Genomic DNA, 17,999 nt, shown 5'->3' with positions numbered 1-17,999 from the left:
CTCTAGTAATTTGCCTACAATTGAGGTCAGGCTTATTGGGCGGTAATTTGACGGTAACGACTTGTCCCCTGTTTTAAAAATAGGAGTTACATTAGCCATCTTCCACATATCAGACACTACACCTGTTTGAAGAGATAAATTAAAAATATTAGTTAATGGTTCACAGAGTTCCATTTTGCATTCCTTAAGAACCCTTGAAAAAACCTCATCAGGACCCGGCGACTTATTTTGCTTCAGTCTGTCTATCTGCCTCAAAACCATCTCACTAGTGACTGTGATGTTACATAATTTATCTTCTTCTAGCCCACTGTAAAAATTAATTACTGGAATATTGTTAGTGTCTTCCTGTGTAAAAACTGAGAGAAAATAATTATTAAAAATCAAGCACATTTCATTCTCATTGTCAGTAAGGTGCCCATAGATATTTTTAAGGGGACCTATCTTATCTCTAACTTTTGTTCTATAGACCTGGAAAAAACTTTTTGGGTTGTCTGACAACAGACAAACAAAATTCACCATACGGTGGTCTGTTGCCAGTCTTTATTTGGTACATATTATATGCATTGAGCATTGAAATGTCCATGAGATGGAAGAAAAGTTTCATGTACTACTTGTAACTCTTACGAACACAATCAACAAAACCAATCTGCATGTCACATTTTCCAACCAAGCGCATGTTTTGTGTATAATCAATCACTGTCACTGGTTTTCGAATACGTTCATTAGTCACTCGATCAACTTTGCCACTGTCTTGCATTTCATTACGGTGAATGGTTGTCAACAATGTGACATCTCGTTTGTCATGCCACCGTAATGCCATGATGTCATTGGCAGTAAACACCTGCACGTCATCACCACGAGCACCTGCGTTGAGCCTGGGCATATGTTTACGATTAGAACGCACTGTGCCACACACATCTGTCTTGTTCACTCGCATGAAATCACTGAGTAATGGGCTTGTGTACCAGTTATCAGTATATAATGTATGCCCCTTACCAAGATAAGGTGCCATCATGTATCTCACTACGTCACCTGAGATACCCAAATAACATCTTGGTATCTTTCAATGTTTTACTTCCCGTGTATACAACAATATCCAACACCAGGCCACTGTCACAGTCACAGAGTACAAACAGTTTTATACCAAAGCGTTTCCTCTTGCTCGGTATATACTGCTTGAATGACAGTCTACCTTTGAACAAAATCAAAGACTCGTCAATTACAAGATTCTTGAATGGATAAAAGTATATGCTGAACTTTTGTTTGAGATACATGAAAACATTTCTAATCTTGTATAACCTGTCACTTCTGTCAGGCCTGGTTTTGTCAGAGAAGTGCAACGTACGTAAGAGTAAGATAAACCTGTTCACTGGGATGATTTCACTGAAGACCGGGGTAGAAATTAGCCGATCTGTGGACCAGTATGCTTTTATATTATGCTTATAGACATGAGGCATAAGCATTATTGTTGCAAAAAGCAAGTACATTTCTGCAACAGTCGTCTCTTTCCACCTGTGTAGTCTTGACTGTGGTGATATGATCGTATTTGCCATGGTGTACTCAAAATACTTATCACTTTCCCTGACAATAGTTTCCATCAATGGCTGGTCAAAGAATAATTCAAAGAATTCCAGTTCATTGGCCGTGGTTCCAAGGGGACAAGTAGGTAGAATTCCAATTTGAGAGTCATCAAAGTGGTGGGGCTTGGGAACAAAACTGGGATTTTGCTGCCAATCCCAGATACGGTTTGCTGGTGGATACTGGACATCATAGGCTGGTTGTGCGGGTGGTTGTGGTTGTGGTGGGCTGGTGGCTGACGCTCCGCTTTGTCCTTGAACTGACGAGTCAGCAGCGTGGGTCCCAGCCTGGGCTGGTGAGTCACGCATGGCGGTGCCACTACCATCACCACTACCACCATCTACTGATGCCTGTGGTCTATCCATGCCAAGTGTAGCCACATCATCCTCACTATCAATATCTAAACCTGGTGTAGGGCCACGGGATGTACTCCGTCCCCTGGGCACAGCATAGGGTACACTATCCGAGCGCATGCGGTGGCGAACATACCGACACTTCACTGGTGAATATGATTCCTCACTATCACTACTCGAATGATCGTCAAGCGCAATAAAATCACAATCCACGTCACTATCATCATTACTGAAGTCAGAGGCCTGGCCACGTGAAAATATTAGTTTTCTCTTGCGTTGAGGCACAACTGACCATGAGTCACGAGTGCCCACACCAGAGGTAGAAGGTTGAGGATCGTCAGGGTTTTCTGCACTATTATCAATATCCTGGTCATTCCTTTTGGTCACTAACTGATCAAAGTCATAGAATTCGTCTTCATTTCCACTTCCATCAGTGTCAGAACTATCAGATAGGAAGAGGAGAGTCCCAATTTTCCGGGGAGTGAGAGCTGACTTGCGACGAAGCATGGTGAACAAGGGTAACTGAGCCGGTGTTCCCACAATGCTATGCGGGCGCCTAGATTTTTTGTTTATGGCACACACCCACCACGCAGACCTGTTCTCTCACATGTAGGCCTATGAGCACTTTCGCGCTAAATTTGACAGCGCTAGAATTTTGGCATAGATCTACAGTTTGGACACTCAACGTGAAGCCGTAGATCTACGGGACGGACCCTGAAAGGGTTAATGTGTACCGGCACGCCAGCACAGTGTGTAAGTTTATTTAAGTACAGGTATACATAAGTATAATTATGTATGAAATAACTTTTAAAAACACTTGAAATTTTGGAGTTTCCAGACATAATGGAGATGCAGTGCTTACGGATCTCACATAGAATGTTAACAAACCGAGTGGGACGCAGTGACCATATTAGAAAGTCAGGTGGGGGGAGCCGTAGAGAGAGTTTTGGTCATAATTTGTAATGATCGTATTAGCGGAACACCACAAAGCGAAACGCCGTAAAGCAGGGCCCTACTATATCTACGTTTAGACAGTTTAAGGGTTAAAATATTTGTAATCTTAATGTAGGGTGAGAAGTGAGTAGCATTTATTGTAGCAACACAATGCACATATACTGTATTATTATTATTATAATGATAGAGCTTCAGTTTCCTAAATTAATAATAATAATAATAATAATAATATTACGTACGTAATAGTTCAGAATGCTGCTGCTAGTTGGCACAGCTGATGCCAGCACATCCAGTAAGCAGTACACGTGTTCACATTGCTGTAGGAGCAGTTCTCTCGTGCTTGCTTGCATTTTTTTAACAGTCATTTGGCCAAATTTCTTTTTTCTAACCATGGGTCCTAAGAAAATAAGTGCACAAGACAGTGCTGAGAAGAAAAAGACGATTTCCATAGACTTGGCCAGGCAATACCAGCTTAGTACATCTGCGATATGTAGATACTAAAGCTGTATCAGTTATGTTCAGTGATTAAACAAAACAAAAATTGTGTCAGTTAAGTTCAGCATTCAAACAAAACTATGGTTTTTGGAGGTTTACAGGACCCCCACCCTCAACACCCCCCACCCTCAACACCCCCCACCCTCAACACCCCCCACCCTCAACACCCCCCACCCTCAACACCCCCCACCCTCAACACCCCCCACCCTCAACACCCCCCACCCTAAACACCCCCCACCCTCAACACCCCCCACCCTCAACACCCCCCACCCTCAACACCCCCCACCCTCAACACTCCCCACCCTCAACACCCCCCACCCTCAACACCCCCCACCCTAAACTCCCCCCACCCTCAACACCCCCCACCCTCAACACCCCCCACCCTCAACACTCCCCACCCTCAACACCCCCCACCCTCAACACCCCCCACCCTCAACACTCCCCACCCTCAACACCCCCCACCCTCAACACCCCCCACCCTCAACACCCCCACCCTAAACACCCCCCACCCTCAACACCCCCACCCTCAACACTCCCCACCCTCAACACCCCCCACCCTCAACACTCCCCACCCTCAACACTCCCCACCCTCAACACCCCCCACCCTCAACACTCCCCACCCTCAACACCCCCCACCCTCAACACTCCCCACCCTCAACACCCCCCACCCTCAACACTCCCCACCCTCAACACTCCCCACCCTCAACACCCCCCACCCTCAACACTCCCCACCCTCAACACCCCCACCCTCAACACTCCCCACCCTCAACACTCCCCACCCTCAACACTCCCCACCCTCAACACCCCCCAGCCTCAACACTCCCCACCCTCAACACCCCCCACCCTCAACACCCCCCACCCTCAACACCCCCCACCCTCAACACCCCCCACCCTCAACACCCCCCACCCTCAACACCCCCCACCCTCAACACCCCCCACCCTCAACACCCCCCACCCTCAACACTCCCCACCCTCAACACTCCCCACCCTCAACACTCCCCACCCTCAACACTCCCCACCCTCAACACCCCCCACCCTCAACACCCCCCACCCTCAACACACCCCACCCTCAACACCCCCACCCTCACCCCCACCCTCAACACAGCTCCAACCCTCAACACTCCCCACCTCAACACTCCCCACCTCAACACCCCCCACCCTCAACACCCCACCCTCAACACCCCCCACCCTCACCCCCCCACCCTCAACACCCCCACCCTCAACACCCCCACCCTCAACACCCCCCACCCTCAACACCCCCCACCCTCAACACCCCCCACCCTCAACACCCCCCACCCTCAACACCCCCACCCTCAACACTCCCCACCCTCAACACCCCCCCCCCACCCACAACACCCCCCCCACCCACAACACCCCCACCCACAACACCCCCCACCCACAACACCCCCCACCCACAACACCCCCACCCACAACACCCCCCCCCCACCCACAACACCCCCCCCCCACCCACAACACCCCCCCACCCACAACACCCCCCCACCCACAACACCCCCCCACCCACAACACCCCCCCACCCACAACACCCCCCCACCCACAACACCCCCCCCACCCACAACACCCCCCACCCACAACACCCCCCCCACCCACAACACCCCCCACCCACAACACACCCCCACACACAGCACATCCCCACCCAGAACACACCCCACCCACAACACCACCCCCCACACCCACAACACCCCCCACCCACAACACCCCCCACCCTCAACACCTCCCCAACACTACACCCCCACCCACAACACCCCCCCCACCCACAACACCCCCCCCCCCCACCCACAACACCCCCTCCCCCCCACCCACAACACCCCCCCCCCCCACCCACCCACAACACCCCCCCCCCCCCCACCCACCCACAACACCCCCCCCCCCCCACCCACCCACAACACCCCCCACCCACAACACCCCCCTCCCTCAACACCCCTACCCTCAACACCCCCCCACCCTCAACACCCCCACCCTCAACACCTCCCAAACACTACACCCCCACCCTCAACACCCCCTACCCTCAACACTCCCCTACCCTCAACATCCCCTACCCTCAACATCCCCCACCCTCAACCCCTACCATCTCTACTCCAAATGTGTAAGTACATATACACCTACCATACGACTTACCACCTGCTCAACATACGTCCACTCGACTTACGACCGTGCATCTGGCAGCTGGGCTGGGCTGGCTGATGCACACCACTGTACAATATTTGACAATACTCGTGGCGGCAATGCGTCATGCAGGCAGCATCAGTTTGAGTAACCCTGTCCTATCAGCAGCATCATACTGTATTAACTGTACTAACTGGACAGTAAATTTCACCATGGCCCCTAAGATGAAGTCTGTGGCAAGAAAGGCTCTTACTCTCAAACTCTCTATTTGTTTTCACTGTTGCACATAAACCTGTCTGTATCTGTCTGCCTATATATCTGTGTATCTCTGTTTATCTGTCTACCTGTGTGTGCCTTTCTGTCTACCTGTGTGTCTACTTGTGTGTGTCTTTATGTCTACCTGTGTGTGTCTTTCTGTCTACCTGTGTGTCTGTCTACCTGTGTCAGCCAATCACCCACCCGGCCTCCCACCCACCCACCCGGCCAGCCAACCAGCTACGTATTACACATGTTCCAGAGTTGTTTCTCTTTACTTAGGGTATAGGTTATACTACATTCTGGCAGGATGACACTACCAGTGGTATTCTCCCATTCCACTGTGTCGACAATACATAAAGATAACAGTAACATATGATACTGTATGCGATGTAAAATTTACAATACAGTTCACTACCATGTATACATTATATACAGTAAATAAATAATTAAAATATAACAAAAGTAAATTATGGTAAAAAAAATGAAATAATGATTGTACATTACATTACATTACAGTACTATGTAGGTAGTTAATATAGGAAAAGTTTGACATTATGCCCTACCCAGTATGTCGGCAATTTTCAAAGGTTTGACTTACGTCCATTTTGACTTACGACCGGTTGGTCAGAACCAAGCTTGGTCATAAGTCGGATGGTAGGTGTACTCTTTATTTAAACAGTTTAACATTTCTTTACATTCTATAGTGTATTATGATTTATTACGTTTTTATATACAATATTTCTGCAATTAGCCTCACAAATACTCTGTTTTCTCTTACAATAAGAGCATGGGAAGATACTATAGTCAAAGTTAGACAGGAAATGGCGGACTCTTCTGCCGCTGCTGCTACCTCTGCCACTATATTATGGCTATTTTATTCATTCTAGAGTATGTATCATGTTTCTTTGTTAATTATATTGTTTATGTTATATTAAGTGTGATAGATAAATAAGCTGTACAGTTGATATTAGTGTCATATTCAAGTATTTTTCTTGTCTCCAGAGTGCAGGAACAGATTAATGACTGTTCAACTAATTTAAATGAGGAAATTGATTTGATATACAAGTAAATTGAGTTACGAGCTAGGTCATGGAATGGATTAAACTCGTAAGTCAAGGTTCCACAGTATTTCGTATAGTTTTGGTAGTGGACATTTAAACCTCTTCAGAGTGATTGCTATTATTATTAATATTTTTTATTAATAAATATTAATAATAATTTTACCATCAACATACCTTGTTCACAGAGTTTAATCATTTCTTAAGATGCCATGAGAGACACTGAGAATGTAAACACACCAGCTAACCCCTTTACAGTGAACTTCTTTTGTACTTCTTCCATTTTCCTCTTCCAAGTGCTGCTGCACTTCTAACTATATCTTGTACTATGGGGTACACAATAAAGTACAAATTTGTACAAATATGTAGTCTTGGAGACTGTGAATGCCAGTGTACTGAGTGGCTGTAGGAAGGAGATTGAGATGCTTGATGCTGAGATGCTGTGCTGCTCATTTCCACAACCCAAGTTCTTGTACGGCATACAATATTGACTTGGCGGAGAGCCTGTTGTAACTCAGAGTTGTTGGTAAATGAGTACGTCACTAAGTGAGGAGAAGCTTTATATACATATACACAGTAGACTGTTATATTACACAGTAGTTATGTTCCTGAAAATGCCGTGTTAGGTATATCAATGTTAGATAAACTGAAGAACTTAGGGGAAAAATAGGGTTACGTTCCTGGGAGCCCCAAAAAAGCCAAAAAACTCTTTTTAGACCTCCAAATCTTACAAAAATAAAAGTGAATATGTAATTGTAGTTCATTGTCGTGATGTATTATGTTGCTTTTACTGCTTAACCCTTAAACTGTCCAAACAAATTTACGTTCACATGCGTAATGCTCTAAAAGTAGATCTACGTTTTTTTACATATTTTCAAATATGAAAAAAAAAAAAGTAGTTAAAAAATTTTTTTTACACATTTTCAAATGTAATAATAAAAGAAGATCTACTTTTTTTACATACTTTCAAATATTGAAAAAACATAGATCTACGTTTGGACAGTTTAACCCTTTGAGGGTCGACAGGCCCTCTCCGAAACTCGTTCTCAGGGTTGGCCAAATTTAAAAAAAAAAAAATGATTTTTTCTTATGAAAAGATAGAGAATCTTTTCTCGATCATAAAGACACCAAAAGTTTGAAATTTGATTGAAAACTTACGGAATTATGCTCTCGCAAAGTTAGCGGTCTCGGCGATGTTTACGCATCGGCGATTTTGCCCACTTTGAGCCCCATTTTCGGCCAATTTCACTGTACTAGTCGACAAAAAACATGAATATTTCGCTAGAACTCCATTTTTTCTATCGAATGGGTGCAAGAAACCACTCATTTATGAAATTCAACTATCCAGTACAGTGGTCAGAATTTAGCAATTTTGCCAATTTCACACAAATTTCAAAAGATGCCAATTTCCGAATAGGGTCCAGAATAAACAAGAAAGACATTCCTGGCACTAAAATGACATTTCCTCTAGTCATTATTCACGTCTCAAGGCCCCTCTTATATTCTTTTGCTTTCCACTTTGAATTTTTATTTTCACAAAAAATATAAGATTTACTGTTATGCAGACTACTGCATTAGTGTAAAAAATGGTATAAATATTATTGGTGTACTCGTGAAAGAATATTAGACTCACCAGTTGACGTGTATTGCACGCTTGGCACGATTTGTTTACTTTTGAAGTTTGGTAAAAATCGAACATTTCTGCTACTTTGAGCTCAATTTCAAGGCACCTTTCTTTGTAAAACCAGTCAAAATCATCTCTATTTCTGTAATATGTCTTCCATTCTATAAAATGAGACCAAGAAAACTAGAATACAACAATAAATACCATACGAAAATACACTGCAAAGTCGCTGATTTATTAAAAAAAAATGGTCAAAGTTTTTTTTTTCTCATTATGCACTGTGTGCTGCAGGATTTTTTTTAGACTGTGCACACTGACCACATAGACCCATTCTTTCATATGAAGGCCTACCAGCTTTCTCCCACTAGATTTGAGGCCACTAGAATTTATGAGTACTAGTACGTCAAAAACCCCTACGCGTAAGACGTACTAGTACGACGAAAACCCTCAAAGGGTTAAGGGTTAAAATGCAACAGAAATAATAGTATTTCTTACCTTAAATTGTGGGTGCGGGTGTTTGTGCATGATTGTGAAGAGAGTGGATAATTATGCTGTGGCCCTACTGGGCTGAGGTGGATGGTAGAGGTTCTGGTACTGAAGTTGATGGTTGTACTGGAGTGTGCATACATTCTGTAGTGGATTTTTGTTCAATTTTGCTCCACAGTACATAATACTACTGATGGTAAGGCAGCAACTGCTGTAGACACCGTTTCAGGGTTCTCTTCGTGAAAAAGTCTAACTTTAAGTCAGTCAGTCAGTTATTCATCACACAAACTCATATATTTACCTCATTCTTTTTAATTCCACAGTAACACTTCATTACAGTCACAGGCTATCTCTTGTCTAATATCTCTTTTTTTTTTTTTTTTTTTTTTTTTTAACTCAAAGACTTAAACACTTATACCTTTTCTTGCCACTTTCAGCAACACTGATATACCTACTGGGTGCCATGATTGCTTGGCAGATACAAGATATAGTGATTAAAATATCAAAACAATCCACAAACAGAGCTAGCTCCTAGATGCATTTAAAAGGAAGGCTGGGACAAGGGTGGCAGGGAATGGTGGTATGTCTCCCCCATGGAGACATGGTCTCACCCACATCAAGGCAGTGGTCTGAGCTAGGGAAATATCTCATGGGCGATGCTGCAAATTTTTTTCCCTACCGCAAACCGAACCATGTTAATTTTACCAAGTGTTGTACAAAATGCCGCAATTTATCAGTAGTGTAATAACCAAAGCATGCTAAATAAATCCATGTTATATAAGGGTCTACTGCATATATGTGCACATATATACTCATTTGTACAAGTATTTATTTAATATTTTCAGACTATCCAATCACCAGAAGTAATCCTGGAGGAAGGAGAGGTTGGTATGGGATCGACGGGTCCTCCATCATCTGTACCTTCACCCTCTCTGGCAGGGAGTGGACTTGGGAACACCTCCATTACTTCTGCAGGTCTTGGGGGCTCACTTGCCCCTGGTGGTTCCCTCCCTCCACAAGTAGCACTCCTTCACCAAGCATTAGCTTTAGGATATCATCCTCTTCATCATTACTTTCCTTCAGGTCTCCTTGAGCAACAGCAGCAGCAGCCTCAACAACACTCTGGAGTATCTCCTCCCAAAGACATTATGAAGATTTTAGAGGTAATGCAAGCTTTACCTCCTGGTACTCATTTACCTTTGACACTTGGAAGTTCCTCTAATGTTGGAGTAACCTCTAGTCTAGGGCTAGGACTGTCTGGAGCATCTGGGTCAGCAACAAAATCTACAGTATCATTAAGTGTAGCTAGGGACAAAAATGTTGGGAGTGGCATTACGTGTCACATCTGTGCCATGATATTACCTTCATCCCATCATCTAGAAGAACATGTGCGTATCCATGAGGAAGAGAAACCATTCAAGTGTGACCAGTGTGGACAGCGCTACAAGTACCAGTCTGCATTTCAGCGGCACCAGGAACAAAATCATACCGCTAAGCTTCCTGGAGATAAACCGTTTCGTTGTGGTGTGTGTGGTCAATGCTTTAAGTATCATAAGAGCTTTACTAAACATCGCTCCAATCACGATGTCCTAGATCGAATAATGAAAGCAGAATCGGATGAAGGACGACTAACAACCCGAGGCATTCATGAATCTTATCTCCAAAGACTTTTGATAAATGAATCTTCAAAGAGTGAATCTGAAGCTTCTGTGACTCTAAAAGAAGAAGGCATAGAGTCACAGCAAGGAGCTGAGCAGCCGTCCACATCAAATCCCATCACATTTAATGCTGCCCTTCTTCAAGCAGTTAAACCAGAAAATGGTGTAAGAAAGTATGAAGATGGGGAGGAGGAGGAGGAGGAGGAGGTAGATGGTGAGGAGGAGGAAGGGGAATATGAAGAAGAAAATAAGGGTAAATTTGTGTATTGTGTTAAGTGCAAGTTGACATTCCGTGATGTAGCCAGTTTTGAAGGCCACTGCCGAAGGTCAACAGACTGCTCGCTAGATACTTTACGAGAAGTGAATGTAAATGATGGGCCTGGGTTGTCTTGCCCACCCAGCATTGCATCATCTCCTCAGGCCTCACCCCGGTTGTCCCCAAGTAGTGTCTCGGGACCGCCTCGCTCTCCTCTTCCAGCCTCGACTCCTATGGCTATGCCATCACCTCCTGCCACTACCACTCCTATAGGTGGCCTTCCTCCGTCCTCATCTGTGGCAGTTAGCACTGCCACTGCCAGTACCACCACTATAACCCTTGGGACCAGCACTCCTCCTGGCCACAATAGTCTCTTTAAAATTGATTCTCGGGGGGCCTTATTGCTAACTCAAGCTTCCCTCACCCCAGCTTCTGATCCTCGAGGGGATGAAGAGCGACCGTTTAAGTGTCAGTTTTGCCAGAAAGGCTTTAAGGGTCGGGAAAACCTGAAGCTTCATATTCGTACTCATACTGGAGAAAAGCCATATAACTGTGGTGTTTGTGGCAAGGCTTTTGGTGGCCGCTCTGATATGAATCGTCACCTGCGCATTCACACTGGTGAGAAACCATATCCATGTAAGGTCTGTGGAAAGAAATTTGCTCGTGCAGATTACCTGTCTAAGCACATAACCACGCACCTTGGGGTCCCATTCGCAAAACCAGTGCATAGTTTGCAACAGAGTCTTCAAAATTTAGAAAATATGCAAAATCTACAAAATCTACATAAGTTACAAAATATGTCTAATGAATAATACCAAAATTTCCCCAAATATTTAAGAAGATAAATTTTTATATATATATTTACATTCTTATAATAAATTAGTTGATATTGTAAGCACTAAAAGTGCCACTTCTGCTTGTAAAGCAGTTAAATCAAAGGTTCTGAACCAGTGACAGTAACTGTGTTACATACCTAGTTTTTTAAATTTAGGTATTGATATTGTTGTCATATTTCTTACTCTCTAAAGAGATTAAAACTATGTAGTGGATTAGTGGTATATGAGGGTGAGCAGATCATTGGGCACATCTGCAGCGTTGAGTATCCTTGTGATCTAGTCACTGCCCCAAATTGCACAGAGCTTCACACCGTCTGCTGTGCTGACCACATTTAATAATTCAAGCCCAGTTGCTAAGTATCTTTTGTTATCAATGTTAATGTCTTTTCACAATTATTGGTATTCATCAGGAGCTCCTATGTTTTTTCCTCCCAGTGAAATAGACTGGGCAAGGAGGCTTGAGGTCATAGTACAAGGTAGGTTAGTGTGGGCATGGGTTGTATCCAGTGCCCCATGGATGTGCTCTCCCTCTTACCACCAAACTATCTACACCACCTGCGTCACCTGGCCGCTTCCCAGTGCGACACGACTGCCAAAATCACCTCATGCCTACCTGCAAAGTCCCACTTTGTTCCCTCTCCCATATTCTCTCCTATACCATCTTGGCTTTAGAGTGATGGCAGGGGCATGGGGCCTTGAATTTAACCAAGGTCAATCTGGAGACCCGAGGTTGCCTCGCTATGGTCAGTGTTAGGCAATAGCTGTGCACATAGCCACAAGTGTATAACCATGTACAGTACTGGATTGTTTTGCTGTGGAGGTTTCAAGCCTTCTATATTGTCATTGTGGTCTGATGTTGCGGAGGTTGCCTGGCCTGTATGCCCACCCCAGTGGAAAATGATGGTGCTAGCATCTACTTTGTGTGCACTTACCTGGTGAATACACCTTGATTACCTCATACTTTCATACTTAGATATGCTCTATCTAAATTAAAATTTAAATGAAAATGATTTAGAATTAATAGAAATGTTTGAGTTTGGGGTTATCAAAGTGAGTCAAGAACCAGTCACTGGTAGTCCTTAGGGACCTTGGTGGGTTGTAGGACGGGCTGGTTAGTTAATGTAACAGTCTGGCTTATGACACTCTGGCCGGACTCTAAACTACTTGCTCGTGATAGTGTAAGTACATACCATAGAGCATTTGTGCACCAAGTGAAAGTTGACCAAGTCAACTTTAAAGTGAAAGCAGAGCTTGTTTATGGCATAAGTGACTGTTGAATTTTATTTGTACCATACCACAGATATGTCCCTAGTGTTATTGATAGAAATTAGGAATACTGTAGACGAGCCTAGCTCGTTAAACTGTAGCTTTTAGCCCTCCACCTGTTCTTTCTTGTGTGCATCACCAGTGACCATAGAGGAGGCACGCGAGTCACATCTCACACACTTCTCGTCTTTGTCTTCAGCTTTTTCATACCTCTTTCCTTAGTTTAACAAACTTTTCTTGTCTTTCATTTATAAAGTATGTCATGATTGACAGGGCAACATTTTCAGCCAAATTTTAAACTCATCCTACAATTAAAATTGGGGCTCAAGAGTTTTATTAGTGTCTTAAATGTATAGTTGAATCTGGAGAACACTACACAAAATACTTTTATGTGTTGTGCTTTTGGAATTTAATGTGAATGGATTAATGTTTGGCTGAGATTGTAGCAATTGAGCCTTGGCTCTTGAGAGAGTGCAAGTTCTAGTGATGTAAGGTCAGCCAAGCTGCGACTAAGGACGGCATGTTAGGAGGAGCTACACCACATGCACACCTTGTTGGTCTGTGATATTGAAAGAAGTTTGTTGGGTCCCAAATGCTGCCCGATATTAAGGGTTTTTGAGCAGCAGCAGGTAGGGGGCACCCCACATCTTTTGTCCAGAAGGAAAATTGTGTTAGACTGAGAATTCTTTAGAATTCATGTGTTTTAATGACTAATGTCTGTTACCAAAATGAGTCATGTGATGACAAAGTTGATTGTTCTGTGTAGCATTCGAAATGCTAAAACGCTTTTTCCAGTTACTGGATGGTAGTTATTTGTTAATTGAACTGAGTGGTAATTCAGTTAACTAGAATGTGGCACCACAAATCTTCAAGCACCATTACAGTAGCAGCAACAACTAAAATATATTTCCCTTCCTGGGTACTGTGTTAGTAGGATATAACTTTCATATGGAGATTTGCTCATTTATTTTAATTAATTTTCCCTGTAGTGGTAAGCTGGTGATAAGTCAAAGTGCCTTGTGACTTGTGATAAATTGTGGATGGAGGAGCATGTTTGCTCTCTCATTTGAAAATAATTGCAAAGTTCCTGAATACATGGGGATCAATTGCTGTAATTTCTTTGAAGCTTACGTTACAATATTGTCACTATACCAGTAAAAGATTTTTTAATTTTTAGTGCTATGCTTAAAGCTGCAATGTGTAGTGAACTAATTTTTTTTACTTTTGCATTTCTTTATAAAGAGAATAATTGATAATTTCACACATTAGGCTAATTGGTGCTTGATGCATTGGTTTTGCCACATTCAGAATGGCAATATAGAACTGCTAGATTGTATAGAGGCATCATCACATTTTGGTGTGCGGTGACATTTTAGAGGACCCTCTCGTGTGAAAGAAGGTGAAGTAGTTATTGTCCAGCAAGATATGATGTGCATGTAAACCATTATTGGGAAAAGACCCTTCCATGACAGAATGGATCATACTCAACAGCATTAAACAACTGTAAAGTATCATTCAAGGTCAGCTACAGCTGCAGACTGTAACAGTATAGCAACATTGTTGTTAGTGGTGTAACTACAATAGCATTTTTTTCACAATTTCTAAACTACTTAAAAAGTAGCAGGTCTAAATCTCAGTAGATGGTCTTCATGGAAGTGAAATTATTTGTTTGGTCAGACCCCCTTTAACAATGGTGGCTTGTTGTAGAATTTCATACATAAATGTTATTGACTTAAATGGTTTATTGGCAGAGCTCTAAAAGGCTGCAAGAAGTTGTGCAAAGTGTGACTTGACCAATGAAGCAGAGGATAAGCCACAGCGAACCCTCCACAGTGTAACATAAGGCTGATGTTGCCGTCCCAGAAGCTGTCTAACGTTCAGGAACCTGGGACATCAGTATGATCAGAGTTGATGACTACTTTAAGTTTATTATATGATTTTTCATACTGATTTTTCCTGGCATGATAATTTTGTATCTCCATGTTTAAAGGATTTTTATGATGCTACAGGCATGGTAAGTCTTACCAGTAATCCTGATCTGACTTGAGTGAAATTATCACTCCTTAATATTTGACGAGGTTCCTATTGATGTCCCATTTACCCTGTTATGGTGTACAAATCAACTGTAGATATGTCCCAAATATCTACAGCATATACAAGCTCAAGACCACACATCCACTGTTCTTTCCCTTGTGCAAATGAACCACAAACCAGGACTGCGTTATGCAACAGTGTGGTTCGGTGGTGACTGTTATGTTAGTACCACACTCCAAACTGTCCTCTTTTAAGTAATTCCTCTGACAGCTTCTTGGGATGCCTACATGAGGTTCAACAAATTTAATTTGAGGTCACAACAGTGCCTCCACCATGTGTTCAAACCAACAGATGGCTGTTGTAAATTCCTAAACATACTACCAGTAATTAAGTAAAAAAATATATTGGGCATTGTTGGAACTAGGCATTTGATTAATAGTTGTGAAGAATTTTTTTTACAGAGCTCCTCCAGTCTTTGAACATACATGAATAAATCGTATTTACACGAGAAATTTATCAGTATTCCTATTATTTCAGTGGCTAGTTTCTTGTTAACAAATCATTGTAGTATACTGGTAGAGTGTTTAGGAAAACAGTGGTTAGCAGACTTGTACAATAGCTAGTTGACAACTATGGAGGTGACTCAATTAATCTTACCAAATTGTGCAAAAATTTATTTCAAACTGAACCCCTCTCATGAAGTGTAGTGTATAATAATATTACCTAGTATACCAAAAATTCATATGCAACATATTTGTGTGCCTGTGTGTGTGTGTGTGCATGTGTAATATATACAGTATTTAATTTTATAAATTTAAAATTATTTAATATGTGTACACTATATAATTACACAAAATATGCATGAATATCCAAACAGTTGTAATTAATATTGGTTGATGGCACACATGATCCCAGAGAAAATAAAGCAGATGGTAAGAAAAGCACTATATATTTCAGCCTCATTCTGAGGCTCTTGTCATGATACCTTAATGCAAATACAACACACATGATCTGGCACCTCTTTTAGTAAAGACAAAATTACCAGAGTGACTACAGATGGCAGTGTGTATAATGCACAATAACTTGCACTATTTATACTGCAGCTGTAGTAATCCCTTGTTTTTGTGATTCTAAGTATATTTTGCTAACATTTGATACTAGGTGTCACCAAGGTTAGTAGCTGTATTAACTTACCAATAACTATAGCTATTGCCAAGTTAATTGGGTTGTCAGGTGAATAAATCAAAGGGTTAGAATAATGTTCCTTCATGGCAGACCAAGAGCTAATACATTTTTATTTGATGCATAAAAAATTACAAATAAAAACATCAAAGTACATGAAACAACTTTGCTTGGATGAAATGTTTAAAAAGATAGCCAAGAAGCATGAGTGTCATGGCAGTAGGCCTATTTCTGAAGATCCTCTAACTTCAACATTAAGTGCTGTATGACCCTTGTAGGTTTAGCACTTCTTTTTTATTATAATAATAATTCAACATTAAGTACCTCAGATGTCCTCCCCAGCAACATCACAAAACCATGATGAAACAGACCCTTATGGGTTTAGCGCTTGGTTATGATTATAATAATGCGATGATGAGACAGTAATCCTGACAACCTAAAACAGTCAGACTTTTGTGGTTAGCTCTACAATTCTAGTAAAATTATAAAATTTACGACTTTGGGAGCAGTAGTACTGCAACTAAACCTCCTCTTTATATAATTATGTTTAATTTAACTTCCCAACAGGTGATGGTGCTTTAGAGACATGGAAGGTGTACGATTAGTGGGTCAGAGGTGTATTGTTGAATTATCATTATATGACCTCTGTTGTTCTGGCAAAATCAGTATTCCAACAAAGCTTAGGAATCAAGGGTGCTGGAAAATCAGTGTTGTGCCTGTACTACATTCTGTTCTATTTTCTCCTTATAGATATATACGTGCATACATACACTCAAACATATGTTATATATATATATTTTTTTTTAACAAGTCAGCCGTCTCCCACTGAGGCAGGGTGACCCAAAAAGAAAGAAAATCCCCCAAAAGAAAATACTTTCATCATCATTCAACACTTTCACCTCACTCACACATAATCACTGTTTTTGCAGAGGTGCTCAAAATACAACAGTTTAGAAGCATATACGTATAAAGATACACAACATATCTCTCCAAACCGCCAATGTCCCGAACCCCTCCTTTAGAGTGCAGGCATTGTACTTAACAATTCGCAAACAGGTGAAATTACAGTAGAACCCCCATATCCATGGATTTGGTATCCAGGGTTTCAGTTATTCAGTTTGCTGTGGCCCAAAAATGCCTCTTAATTTTGCATAATAATGATCCCAAAGCACAAAAGTAGAGAAGCTGGCAGTTCTTCAAAGCTTAAGAGAAGCTGTGAAATGCTTCCTATCAGAGAAAAAGTGATAATTCTCCACTCATTGTGCATAATTTATAAATTAAACTTTGTAATAGGTATATATAAGACTTATATGTAGGGTTTGCTATTATCCATGGTTTCGGTATCCACGGCAGGTCCTTGGAATGTATCCCCCATAGAGTAGGGGGGTCCTACTGTATTTACAAACATTATCTCTCAGTCCACAGCAGGATTCGAACCTCCACACTGCATTAAAGTATGTAGTAACTTCTCCATTCTGCCAGATCTTGGATCTGGCTGAGTGAAGGTACTACAGACTTTGATGCAGAGTGTGTAGGTTCAAATCCTGTTGTGCACAGAGATAATGTTTGTAATGTACATACATACACACACATACACATACATACACATACATACACACATGCACATACATACACACACATACACACACATACACACATACACACACATACACACACATACACACACATACACATACACATACATACACATACACACACATACACACACACATACACACACACACACACACACACACACACACACACACACACACACACACATACACACACATACACACACATACATACACATACACACACATACACACATACATAC

The 17,999-nt window shown here is 42.2% G+C and overlaps 1 protein-coding gene across 10 annotated transcripts in view; it reads left to right on the top strand.

Annotated features, from left to right (window-relative positions):
* Positions 1–17,962, top strand: part of LOC128700650 (protein tramtrack, beta isoform) — a 598,972-nt gene extending 581,010 nt beyond the window's left edge. For all 10 annotated transcript variants that reach the window (XM_070097005.1, XM_070097010.1, XM_070097009.1 and 7 more), the window contains one exon: positions 9,776–17,962. In XM_070097005.1, coding sequence (XP_069953106.1) covers positions 9,776–11,656 — 1,881 coding nt within the window. In that variant the 3' untranslated portion in view covers positions 11,657–17,962. The remainder of the gene's footprint in view (positions 1–9,775) is intronic.
* Positions 17,963–17,999: the final 37 nt, after the last annotated feature.

This window comes from Cherax quadricarinatus, chromosome 56 (genome assembly GCF_038502225.1).
Source record: "Cherax quadricarinatus isolate ZL_2023a chromosome 56, ASM3850222v1, whole genome shotgun sequence".
NCBI classification, from domain to species: domain Eukaryota; kingdom Metazoa; phylum Arthropoda; class Malacostraca; order Decapoda; family Parastacidae; genus Cherax; species Cherax quadricarinatus.
Note: the sequence above shows the minus strand (reverse complement) of the source record. Positions and strands in the feature narration are given on the sequence as shown.